Here is an 11,977-nt window from a genome sequence, read left to right on the forward strand (position 1 = left end):
CTCCCCTGTTCTGTAATTTTGTCAGCCATAGAAGTCGAAACCATATAACTAATCCATTGTGGACGGATTAAAGTGGGGGATGAAAAAGCCATGTATTTGTACTTAATACAGATCGAGACAATGGGGAAGCGTGCAGAAAAACACGATTGTTGTGTGTGCTCAAGTATTCACAAGCCGGGACAAAAGAAAGCGCCAAGGGTTGGCTGCCTCCGGTGAGTTTTGCACTCTCTATTCTCCGGCCGAGAGCATCATGTGGTTATTGTTTTATTGAATCTCATCGCCTTTCCTTAATTGCTGCTAGAGTGTCTATGGTACACATTTATGTAAAATATGATCCGCCAAACACATAGAATAATTAATGCTTGTTTGAGGCAGGGGGTTGAAGCCGCACAAAAGAGAAAGAAGGCAAACCCCTTCATTAATTTCCAAGTGTGTTTTCCACAAAGTCGTCAGAGGAAATAAAAGGGGCTGAATATGGAGTGCAATAACTCTAAATTGGTAGTTTATTTTAATTATAATGCCCGAGTCTATTGATACTTGTAATCTGGTGTAAAAAGACGATTCACTGACCTCTATTTTATTTCCCAGAAGTGAAAATGACAACCGGTTGAACATGGAACCTCACATTTCTGAGAAAATCCACAAGCTTTTTTTTTAGAAAAATCATCAAAAGTAGTGAAGCAATTGTCAAGAATTGTTTTTTGGAAATTACATATATTCTTCTGAGACGTGATTGAGTTAGAATTTGAGTATAATTCGTATAATTTATGTATTAATGTATTCGTGTATCGCTTTTATCACTGACCTGTGAAAAGTTCGCTCCTTTGGCTTTCCCTTATTTTCTGGAGTGTGCTCCAACAATTTGGCCAATTTATACATCTCGTCAATTCTCGATTATCTGAAAAAGCAATTATTGGATGCTAATGAACTGGATTGTAACTTCTTGCTGCGTATTTGGCGTATTTTCATTAATTTTTTATGAACTCTTAAACAACTCAGTTCTTTGATGGTTTGTTTTTTTTTTTAAAACTCACAGCATTTTACAGCATTTGCAGTGCAGCGTCCTCTGGCGAGAATTTTGGCTGTCATCCAATGTTTTTGTTTTGCTTTCGCGAATGAGTGGTTTTTCGTGATTTTCTCAAGAATTTCCCCAGAAAATGTCTGAATACGAGGGTGTTCGCAGAGGAAAATTGGTTCTAAAGGGCGAAAGTTCAAAGTAAGCACGCAACTTTGGGTCAAACAATCAGTGCAACCCTATTTCTTTTACATTTCCCTCAGGACTCAGAAGCGGAAGCACAAGAAGGATAAGAAGGAGAAACATCAGAAGCGCCGGAAGCCCAAGATTGACGAGGATGCGTTGAAGCATGGTGGTTGGTGGCAGTGTCGGAAGGTGGAGGAAATCACTGGCTCAGTGGCCATTCAATTCGGGGAAAAGACGTACGTGAAAGCCCTGGACAATGGTCTGTTAACTTTGGGAGCGCCCCACAATGACGGCGACCCGCCGGCACCTGAAGAGATCCTGACAGCCTTCGCAATCAGCGACACGAAGGTCTCGTTCAAGTCTGGATACGGGAAGTATCTGAAGGTGGAGAAGGATGGCGTGGTGACAGGGCGCTCGGACGCCGTGGGCGCCATGGAGCAATGGGAGCCGGTGTTTCAAGACAGAAAAATGGCCCTCCTTGGCGCCAACAGTTGCTTCATGGCCATCGACCCCGAGGACGATGCCGTAGTGGCGCTGAAGCGGAAAGTAGGCGACGCCGAGATCGCCGTGGTCAGGAGTTGCGCCACGAAGGAGGATGAAGATGTGGAAGTGAAGCCCACGGAGGAGATGGGAGACTTGTCTCAAGTGGAAATCAACTACGTGTGAGTGTGCATTTTATCCATTTTACGAATTTTATTGATTACGTGCAGAAAATCTAGAAATTGATTTGCACTTTGTCGTTAAGTTATACTTCGTGAACTCAACACTTGCTGTGATGATAGAAGGGAAAAGAGTGGCGATCGATGATTTACTCTGGCTTCTCTTCAGTGTCAAATAAATCTTTCGCCTTTTACTAAAGATTTCTGTGGAGAGGAGCACTCAAATGAGTCTAAATTGAATTTTTTGTCAGTGCCCGACGAAAGTTGGGCCAAATTAAAACCTCAATATCTAAAATAACATTGAAGAGTATGTGTAAAATGCATTTTTTCCCCACACAGTTTGATAAAACTACTCGAAATGATATAATTTTGGGTGACAGACAATTACAATTATTCACGGCGATTCTTGAATCATTTTTTTTATTGCAACTCTACTCATTTTAATGACATCCAGACGATAAGCATTCAAATTAATCTCAGTAATACGGATATATATTTATTGGAAATTGACTGAAAGTTCTCGGATAAAACCTCAGTTTCAAGTCGTATTTTTCATTCTGTAATGTCTAATAATTGGCCCAACTTTCGTCGGGCACTGACAAAAAATTCAATTTAGACTCATTTGAGTGCTCCTCTCCACAGAAATCTTTAGTAAAAGGCGAAAGATTTATTTGACACTGAAGAGAAGCCAGAGTGAACCAATGATCGCCGCTCTTTTCCCTTCTATCATCACAGCAAGTGTTGAGTTCCCGAAGTATACATTAGTGAAAAATACTTTTGAATCATTTCGTATTTGGAACAAATTTAGGAATGTGTTTTCACGGCAATTTCAGGAGGAAGTTCCAGAAATTCCAGGACAAGAAGCTGAAGGTGAATCAGGAAGACCGCACGGAGCTGGAACGCGCCAAGACGGAGGGATATCTGCACGAGGCTCTCCTGGACAGGCGATCGAAAATGAAGGCCGATCGCTACTGCAAGTGAAGAGGTGAGTGAAAACAACGCATCGTTTTACTTGTGAATCTGTAAGTTTTATTGCGAAACAGGTATATAGCATTGAGTTAATGAAATTTCGAATGTGTGTATCTTCTTTGCAGCTAAATATTCACTTCATCTACAGTTGTAGCCCTCTTTTTGCTATTCCATCGATCCCCAACCTCTCTTCTCCAACAAATTGTAGGCAGTCCGTTACAAAAATGTACTATATTAAAAAATATCGCTCTATTTCACTGTGACGACACATCCGGAAAAAGAAAAATTGTTTTGTATTTACATAATGACAGAAAGTAAAAACATTCAAGTTTGTGAGGTTTTCTTGGTGTTCTTCAAGCGGCACTCTTCATCTGATCCCGACCAGATATTGACAGGCGAAATCAAAACGCAGTCGTGTGTATTCTAAACTCCACTAATAATATGACTTAAATACATTATTAAAATTACATTTTACTGACAAAAAGTTGTGTGTAAAGCAATTGGTTGTCTGTCCTCTTTATCCCTTTCTTGTGCTTTCTCTTAAATAAGTCCTCTCAATCCAAGATAAAATTGGATTTTGCAGTGGGTAAATCTTCCCTTCCTTACATTCTTTTTTTTTCCTTTTTAAATATATTAATATTGTTATACAGACTTATGACGTTTTGTGTAATCTATTCAAAATCATTTAAGTAATAATTGTAATCGTTATCATTTATCCTTTATTCACTGAACAAGTTTGCTCTCAGAAAGGCTCCTTCATTACATTATTATTAATTTTATCATTTCTTCCTTATCGCCTGTACTCATAACTTAAAAGGCTTATTTCATGTTTTTTTTCTCTCACTCTTCCCTACTAGAAAGTGATAGTGGACTTGAATATAATGCATCACTTCTTCTACAACATTCACCGAAGTGTTTTGTCTTTGAAAATCTCCTTCCTATCTTTCACTCTCTCTCTTTACTGAGTAACTTGTTCGAGTCTATTTAAGTTGATTCTTCTGTTGTTTTTTTTTAGTTGAAATATTCATATTTTATAGGCATATTGTGGGGACGACGGATTTCAGCTAGTAGATCCACCGTTTCGTTGATGTCTTAGCCACTCTACGAATTCATCTAGCATCACTGGCCCTGAAATACAACAAGACGAACACATTACAATCGCATTATTTGGCAGTGAAAAGCAGGAAAACTCACATGCGCCATCCACATCGTAGTTGGATAAGTCGGTGTTGATCGTGCGGGAGAATTCTAGTATGTTAGACCATTGGTCTTTGTTGATTACTTTGTACTTTGATTGCTCCACAAATTGGGCAAAATGCGAATAGAGAATCCAGTGCTTGCCCAAGAGTAGCTGAAGCATTGCCTTGGCCGTCTCAATATCCATACTGCGCTGATCTTTATCCTGAAAGTCAAAGAAGACAGGCACACAAATCAATATTGACACTCAGAAATTAGTTCAAAAGCTTTTACAAAGAATTAAGGCCATCGCCGTGCATCAATTTCAAGCTAAATTGAGTGATAATAGTTGAAAAATAATGATAAATCACCATTCAAAGAGGGGAATCATTGAGCGTAATCAACGATATTTTTTTACACCAGCGATATAGAAAAGACGAATTAGTCTTTCTCTGCCATTTCCTGCTTTTTCAACCAAAAGTGCTGACGAAATTGAGCAGCAGAAGCACATAATAAAATGTTTGTCTTTCGTCACATCAAAATACGACAACTTTACCACGACCTCACAATCGCTATTCGCGTGCGAGGAGCAAAGAAGCAAAGAAGATAGTGTTTGAGACTCACCCTGGCGAAATCATACGCATATCTGTAGATGCTCTTGAAGGTGTTGGAGTCATTGAGCAAACTCCTGAGATAGTCAAGCTTGGCCTGCACTTTGACAATTGTGTCGCATTGGAGGTCCGTCAGTCCCTTCAGCCACTCGCTCTGTGTGAAGAAGCCCATCTGCCTGGCGCCCATCTTGTACGCCAGCACCAGCATCACCACATTCTCCGGCTCCACGCCAATCTCCTCGCAGAAGCGCTCCATGCCGTCGGGCCCGAGGGTGTCGGGATCGTCCATGGTGGTGTACCGCTTGAACCACAGAATGCACCTCTTGGAGCTGAAGCCATCGTCGGCCTTGCTGTTTCGCCGGGAACTGCTGCTCATGTCGCGGCGCGCGCGGAAAGAGAGAGAAAGAGAAAAATACAAAAACGATAAGCCAAACTGATAGCACTCGCACAAACACTGACCTATTGGAGGGGCACACATCAATTCTCGCTCAATTTTTCCATCTCACGAGGAGACGACACTGCCCCCCCTCCCCCCCCCCCCCCTTCCCTCCCCGGCCCCAGCCCCAGTATACAGACGAAATACATATGAAGGAGGAAAAAGGGAATTTTGCGTGGGAAAAGAGGTGAAAACAAATTGGATTGCAGCGGAAAATCTCTCACTCATCACTCACTTTTCTTCATCCATGCAACACAAGAATCTCTTGAGCTTCCCAATTTTTTACACCCCACACAATTCGCAAGAGTCACACACCGAAGAAGCACTCCAGTTTCCCTCTTTCACGCGATCACTCAACGCGACGACACTCGCGATTTTGTGGATTGAGAGCAGTTGATAGTGAAATGATTTGTGTGTTGATGTGCACTGAAAATTTTGCAATTCACCAATTTTTGTACTCCTCAGCTGGCAATGAACTAATTTTGCCCTCCTCACGCCCGCCACCAACACACCACATTTTAATAATAGACCCGAAAACAAGACTTTTTCGACGTGCCCACGAGTACAGCCGTTCATCCCATTCAGCACTGTCGCATGCTTTGCATTCCTCGGCGCCTGAGGTACGCCGCGATTCCGCGATGCGAGTCAAGGGCAACTGAGATTCTGCAGGGGACAGGAGAGATCTGCTGAACTTTCTCCGCGATTGCGAGCAATCATTGCTCAAATCAAATCTTAGCGCAAAAGTTAATTGACTGGATTTTACGTAAGCAGAGGCAAGTTTTCTACAAACACACGCGCTTGAAGCTAAATGTCAAATCTGCGCTTCTGAAATTCTCGAGAACAACACAACTTATCCATGGTTTATCCAGAACTTAAAATCCTTAAGAACCCGTGTTTTTTTACAAATGTAACATTCAGCATTTTCTCTTGGGACACACCAAAGATTTCCGGTTGGCGCACTTTTTCACGGGATGTGCGACTTAGTAATCATTCCGAAAGATTCATACATGATTGGGTTAAAAATAAAGGTGATTGTTTCGCCCTGAGAGTCTCTCAGGAGACAAGCTTTCTCGTCAACACACGTCCGGCACAGGGACAAAGATCAACCCGAAGAGAGCTGTCAACTTGCACAAAAGCAAAAACCTCTCGTGAGCCGGCTTTTGAGCTGCTTCGGGAACTGATAGCGCAAACTGCATAGGCGGTGCCGTTACCTGGTGTAACTGTGACGCTGTCTCTTGGATGCTTGCCGGTGTCCTTCGTCGGCGGGAGGCATTGGCAGGACGTCAGCACGTCGTTTCGCACGGGGCATGGCCAACCTCAGGAAGTCTCTCTCTCTCTCTCTGCAGTGACCGTGTGAGTCTGTGACCGGATTCACTGCAAAGGAAAAGGTCGAAAGTAAGGAATTTCCGCGCTCCAGTTGATGAGAAATTGGGAAAAATATGCAAATTAATCGATTGTTAGGTTATGGCACACTCGATCAATGAGAAAATGCTAGAAAAAAGTCACCATTTTCCGCACATTTCACATCTAGACGTGGAAAACGATGACAAGACAAGCAAAAAAGGGCGAAAGGATTGGTATTCAGGGGATATACATACCAAATAAATTTGCATAAATAATAAATCCGCTGCCAAGGAGTGTGATGTCAATTGTTTCTCTCGCCACGGGTTTTCCGCTTCACAGCCAATTGAGACGCTTGAACGGCAGTCTCACCCTTTACACCACGCCGTGGGGATCAAATTGGGGAATACCAGGGATTTCCGGGTGGAGAAATTTAGCTGGAAAATGCAATTTGCACTACAAATTATTGTGACAGCTTGAAAATATGGAAATTGGCGTGATATCTGACAACATCCCTCAATTGAGCAAAACTGAGCTCGTGAGAGGTTTTCGAGCAGTGTACACTGTTGAAAACTGAACGAGAATCAAAACTTTTCCATGCTTTTCACATTCTTCTTGGTAATGCTATCCACCGAAGAGCTGAAAGAACTTGAAGAAATCCATATTCGCCCACCATATGCCCGGATTTTTAAAGGAGGAATTCCGGAACCCTCCGAAATTTGCAGTGCACCAACTGTCGTATGTTGAAAGAGAGGGAAAAACTTCAGTTTGATGCCATTGTTTTCTGCACGCAGAAAATGTTTTGTGCCAGTTTTTCCGCGATTTAGCAGCGATAACCGCTGAGTAGGAGATAAATAGTCAAGTCATAAGTTAGAGAATCTTTCAGTGCGGCCAATTAAAGTGAAAATGGAGCAGAAGAATAACAGGGGAAACAGCAATGTGTTTGCTGAGCTTCACGAGATGTTTGGAGAGTGCGTGCCACGCAACGTGATTAACGAGATAGGCAACAGGATGTCCTGGGATGGTAAATGTGGCGTGAGAGTGATGTGGCAAGGTATATTGACGGATTTTCCTTTGCAGTCACGAGCACGGTGGATCAGCTGATCAAGTACATTGAGCAGCGAAACGAGGGCAAGGTCGCTGGCGAAGAGGTGAAAATCCAATACAAGGTGTCTGAGTGTCAGGAGAATGATCGGGATTTGGATGTTCTCATTGAGTCGGAGAACTTTTCTGGGCCATCAGCGGCAAATGAAATGCCAGCGAGAGCCACGGGTGCCATACGGAAGCAGCCACAGCAGAAGGCGCCGAACTTCGCGGACTTTCTCAAGGGCGGGAACAATGTGTTCCAAGACATCACGCCGAAGAAGCAGCCGGAAGTCGCGAAAATCACTCACCCACTGATGGAGGAGGTGTGCAAGGAGATAAACTCAGGAATTAGAGTCATGGTGCTGATGAGGGGTCTTCCGGGCAGCGGGAAGACCTACCTGGCGAGGAAGATCGTCGATCAGACGGCTGGTGGTGACTACAGACGCCACATTTTCAGCTCAGACAACTTCTTCTACGACGTCAACGGTGTCTACAAGTATGATATTGACAAGCTGTCCGAGGCGCATCTGTTCAACCAAAACTGCGTGTTCAAGAAGGCCTACGATGGCTGGAGTCCGATCATTGTGGACAACACGAGCATGAAGCTGTGGGAGTTGCACATTTACTGCAAATATGCCGTCCAGTTTGGCTACGTGGTGCGCGTGCTGGAGCCCACGACACCCTGGGCGTGGAATGTGTCCCGCCTCAGCCAGATGAATGTGCATTCCGTGCCTCGGGACTCCATCGAGCGCATGCTGCTCAAGTACGAGACACTATCCGGCGAGCAGGAGCTCTTGAGCATCTTTCAGATGACCTATCCAGTGCCCATGCCCCATCTCAGGTACCATCCGCCCATCGAAATCACCCCGCCGCAGCCCTCACCGCCGGCGGAGATCCACAATGATCTGAGGGACAAATCAGAGGCGTCTGTATCGAGTGACGACAGTCCTCTCGTCACTCCCGAGCACATGGCCGTCGATTGGCCAACGCATGAAACCGAAGCGAACACGTTTTGGAGTACAAACACCGCTCCGGAGTCGGACGGGATCAGTTCGAGTCCGTCCGTCGAGGTGAAAGAGCAGAGAACGCAGAGGAAGAACAGTTTACCTGAAAACTCCTTGCTCGATTTGCTAAAAGAGACAATCATGCCGAAGAAGGAGAACAACACAGTCATTAAAGTGAGTTTTACACACACTCTCGATTCTTCGAAGAGGCGATTAGAGATATCATTTTATTTTGAGTTATTTTATCTTTATAACTTCGTTATACTGTGTTTCTAATCCAGTTCAGATAAAATACGCCTTCGTTTTCGGTTATCAACATTTTTTTGTTCTCAGAGACGCCTTCACATTGAGTTGATTAAAGCATGATTTTAGAAAATGCTGATCAAATGCTTTATCTTGCAGGCCGTGAAACTTGAGAAGCATCGCAAGGGATGCAGGAATGAAAATGAGTCGTTCGTTCAAGTGCGCCAAATTTATCCATCCATCCCTGTTCAGTATCTCTGGGATCTGTTTGTCAATTGCAACGGTGACATTGAGTGGACGGTGGATATAATATTGCAAGATGAGATTGCAGTGCCTGAACTGAGCGAGACGACTGCAGCTAATGATTTATCGTGCTCTTGTGATGGTCTGGAGTACGCAGAGACTCCCTGGGAGAGTACAGAAACTGAATCGTCGCCTGTACAGACGAAAAAGATTAACATTCCCACATCGCAGCGTCAGCGAAGTGGTCGCAAGAATGCGGAGAACGATGAGTTGGCGGCGGTGGCGAAGAGGAGAATCGAGGAAGCGATCAGTATCAATAATGAGCACTACTCGGATCACGTGAAGAAGATCAGGGACATCAGGAGGGGGATTTTTCCCACTCCTTCAACGTCATCGGACATGGTAACGGAGTCTCCGGACAGTTTCGAGATGGGAGCCTGTGCAGTGACGCGGAATCGCGAGGAGTCGCCGTCGTCGGAGACTTCTGATCCGGAAGATGAGGTGGTGATTGAGGTGGATCTGGGCGAGACGTTGATCAAGCACATGGAGAACCTCTTCTTCGATGGCGGCATATGTGAGAAGCCGAAGGACTTGAAGAGCACGGTGTTCATGCCAATGTCACTGCTGAGGCAACTGCATGCGCTCTGGGTGGAGTCGATGTTTAATCAGCTGGAGGAGCAGCGTGCTAGGGAGCTCGCGGAGGATGAGAAGTACTCCAAATGGCTGGTGATGAAGGATTATGCCCAGAGTCCGGACTCTTTCCTGCAGGACGGGGTGGATGTGGGTGATATGGCGGACATGGAGTTGGCCTGGGAGGCGTACAAGAAGGAGCAGTGGCGCAGTTCCACGCCACAGGATCTCGCATCGCAACTCACGCGGCAGAAGTTGTATGAGACCTTCCCGGACGCGGATAAGACCTTCCTGGACGAGATTCTGGCGTCCAATGGCCATAAATTCGTGCCCACTGTGGAGCTTCTCATGCATTCACTGGGAATGGAGAGGAGAGACGTGAAGAACAATGGACTGAAGATCATTGAGGAGATGAAGCAGGAGAATGACAAGATGGAGCAGAAGGAGAAGCAACAGCCGACGAGCAAGGGAGACGAGAAGGATAGCGCAGTACGGAAGCGCAACGAGGTGCTGTTGGACTTTGAGGAGAATCGCAACAAGGCGAGTTATCACACGCAGCTCAAGCAGGAGTGCTATCAGAAGGCGCAGGATGCCATGCGGAAGAATCTGGCAGGCGTGGTGGGATACTACAATCAGGTGGCGAATCTGCACAAGCGAAAGATCGACGAGTACAATCACAGGGCGGCGAATTGTATTGTGGAGGCCCACGATTTGCAGCAGAAGAACTCAGACATGCTGGATCTGCACTATCTTCACGTCACAGAGGCGATTGTGTGCCTGGACTTGTTTTTGGATCGTCATATCAACTACTTGCGGACAAGGAAGAAACCATACAAATTTGTCTTTGTCATCACGGGCCGCGGATTGCACAGTGCCAGAGGCGTGCCCACGATCAAGAACAAAGCCAAGCTTCATCTCGTGCAGCGATATCTTAAGTGAGTGTGACGAAAATCCCTGTTATCTCTTTATTTAATAATTGGGATTAATTGAAATTGCAGGTGCACAGAAGTGAATCCGGGGCTGCTGAAAGTGAAATTATTCTACAACTCGAAAATGTCCGAAGAATTCTGACAAGAAGCTGCTTTTGATTGCCATCATCTTTTAAGGCTTTACTGGCTTTACCACAGTTTAGCACATATTACACCGTATACTTATGATCGACAAAGTTAAGAGACAAGCGTGACCAAAATATTTTTTTTTTCACCATTTGTAAATCATTTTCAGGTAATTTTTACTGAATCAGGATACTAGAATTAAGTGAATGTACCTGAATTGTGATTGATTCATTAGACAAAGACTATACTTAAGCTCATATTTAAGTGATTGATCGAATAATTTTTATGAAATTTTCTATGACATCGAAGTTAATTCTTTGAAATAAAAATTAATTACGCTGGTGCTGCGTAAATGGAAAATATGAGACTTCTATATTTCATAAATTTACAATGAAGCGGAAAATTAAGAGGAATAATATTATCAAAAAGCATCTGCTTGAAGAAAGCTCTAAATATTCGTGGCTGAAACCGCATGAGATCTTCCGATCGAGATTTCCCGATAACTTTAAATTTCCCGGTATTTTCCTGAGACCGTCGGGACGGGATCGGGAATCAAGTCGGGAACCGAATTCTCGCGAAATTGACATACATGTCAGACTTGTTTACGGGGGCTCTTTCGTGTGTGTTTCGCGTGTTTCGCACCTCTCGAGCGCTCTAGCCACTCATGGAGACCTCATTTGTGTGGAAGCACTTCTCAAGGGACTCCCGCGAGTCTGCCACGTGTAAATTTTGCAAGAAAGAGCTCAAGTGCAAGGGTTCGTCCACCACGGGATTGCGAAGGCATCTCAAGAGCATTCATAACTTTCACCACTTTGGCCGGAAGGCGGCGCTGGAGAGTGAATCGAGCTCAGAAAGCATGTCAAATGCAGCCGACGAAAAGAAACCGGGTAAGTGCAAAAGCGCCAAAAGCGTTTGGCTTTTTTGAAATTCCCCTTTAATAATATGAAAATTCTGAAAATTCCAGTTGTCTCGCAAGCTTCACCATCAATAATTGCAATCAGAAATGACTTGGATGCGCAAGGAAGCGCTCAATCTACCGAGTATTTTGACTTCTCCATTGAATCAGCAAATAATTCTACGTTGCCCGAAAAGGCAAAACGCAATGTTCTGCTTGAGCTGGTGAACATGCAAAAGGAGAAAAAGGACGAAGATGCATTATTCTTTGAGAGCTTTCTGCCTTCAATTCGGAATTTGGCCCTTCAGGACAAAATGCAGTTCAAAATGGAGTTTCAGCAGCTCCTCTACAAATATATGTTCAAGGAATCAGATCAAGCATAAGAATATTATTGGTGAATTTACATTATATTGATCAAAATATAATTC

At 44.2% G+C, this 11,977-nt stretch overlaps 4 protein-coding genes and 2 non-coding genes across 8 annotated transcripts; 4 read left to right on the forward strand and 2 right to left on the reverse strand.

Annotated features, from left to right (window-relative positions):
* Positions 1 to 1,085: 1,085 nt before the first annotated feature.
* LOC132264417 (protein FRG1 homolog) lies at positions 1,086 to 3,064 on the forward strand. The gene is made up of 4 exons (XM_059764665.1): positions 1,086 to 1,216; positions 1,279 to 1,863; positions 2,694 to 2,845; positions 2,955 to 3,064. The coding sequence occupies exons 1-3, from the start codon at positions 1,158 to 1,160 to the stop codon at positions 2,839 to 2,841; spliced, it is 792 nt and encodes a 263-aa protein (XP_059620648.1). The 5' UTR covers positions 1,086 to 1,157; the 3' UTR covers positions 2,842 to 2,845; positions 2,955 to 3,064.
* On the forward strand, positions 2,010 to 2,131 carry LOC132260955 (U5 spliceosomal RNA). The gene has a single exon (XR_009468390.1). It is a non-coding gene; the product is annotated as a U5 spliceosomal RNA (small nuclear RNA).
* On the reverse strand, positions 2,436 to 2,557 carry LOC132260960 (U5 spliceosomal RNA). Its single transcript, XR_009468391.1, has one exon. It is a non-coding gene; the product is annotated as a U5 spliceosomal RNA (small nuclear RNA).
* Positions 3,065 to 3,830: 766 nt separating the features above from the next.
* LOC132264511 (DCN1-like protein 4) lies at positions 3,831 to 6,906 on the reverse strand. Of its 3 annotated transcripts, XM_059764788.1 has the most exons (5): positions 6,651 to 6,906; positions 6,264 to 6,426; positions 4,630 to 4,984; positions 4,024 to 4,231; positions 3,831 to 3,957 (listed from the first exon to the last, which is right to left on the reverse strand). In XM_059764788.1, exons 2-5 carry the CDS (start codon positions 6,359 to 6,361, stop codon positions 3,890 to 3,892), a joined length of 729 nt encoding a protein of 242 aa, XP_059620771.1. In that variant the 5' UTR covers positions 6,362 to 6,426; positions 6,651 to 6,906; the 3' UTR covers positions 3,831 to 3,889. The 3 variants fall into 3 exon arrangements, with proteins under 3 accessions (XP_059620771.1, XP_059620779.1, XP_059620763.1); XM_059764796.1 differs by lacking the exons at positions 6,264 to 6,426; positions 6,651 to 6,906 and adding an exon at positions 5,288 to 6,144; XM_059764780.1 differs by lacking the exons at positions 6,264 to 6,426; positions 6,651 to 6,906 and having other exon boundaries at positions 4,630 to 5,096.
* Positions 6,907 to 7,144: 238 nt separating this feature from the next.
* LOC132264341 (uncharacterized) lies at positions 7,145 to 10,999 on the forward strand. Its single transcript, XM_059764545.1, has 4 exons — positions 7,145 to 7,417; positions 7,474 to 8,657; positions 8,886 to 10,534; positions 10,598 to 10,999. The coding sequence occupies exons 1-4, from the start codon at positions 7,300 to 7,302 to the stop codon at positions 10,668 to 10,670; spliced, it is 3,024 nt and encodes a 1,007-aa protein (XP_059620528.1). The 5' UTR covers positions 7,145 to 7,299; the 3' UTR covers positions 10,671 to 10,999.
* Positions 11,000 to 11,148: 149 nt separating this feature from the next.
* On the forward strand, positions 11,149 to 11,932 carry LOC132257261 (uncharacterized). Its single transcript, XM_059754103.1, has 2 exons — positions 11,149 to 11,541; positions 11,619 to 11,932. The coding sequence occupies exons 1-2, from the start codon at positions 11,319 to 11,321 to the stop codon at positions 11,930 to 11,932; spliced, it is 537 nt and encodes a 178-aa protein (XP_059610086.1). The 5' UTR covers positions 11,149 to 11,318.
* The last annotated feature ends 45 nt before the right edge of the window (positions 11,933 to 11,977 follow it).

Source organism: Phlebotomus argentipes, unplaced genomic scaffold, assembly GCF_947086385.1.
Source record: "Phlebotomus argentipes unplaced genomic scaffold, Phlebotomus argentipes genome assembly contig_6, whole genome shotgun sequence".
Taxonomy (NCBI): Eukaryota; Metazoa; Arthropoda; class Insecta; order Diptera; family Psychodidae; genus Phlebotomus; species Phlebotomus argentipes.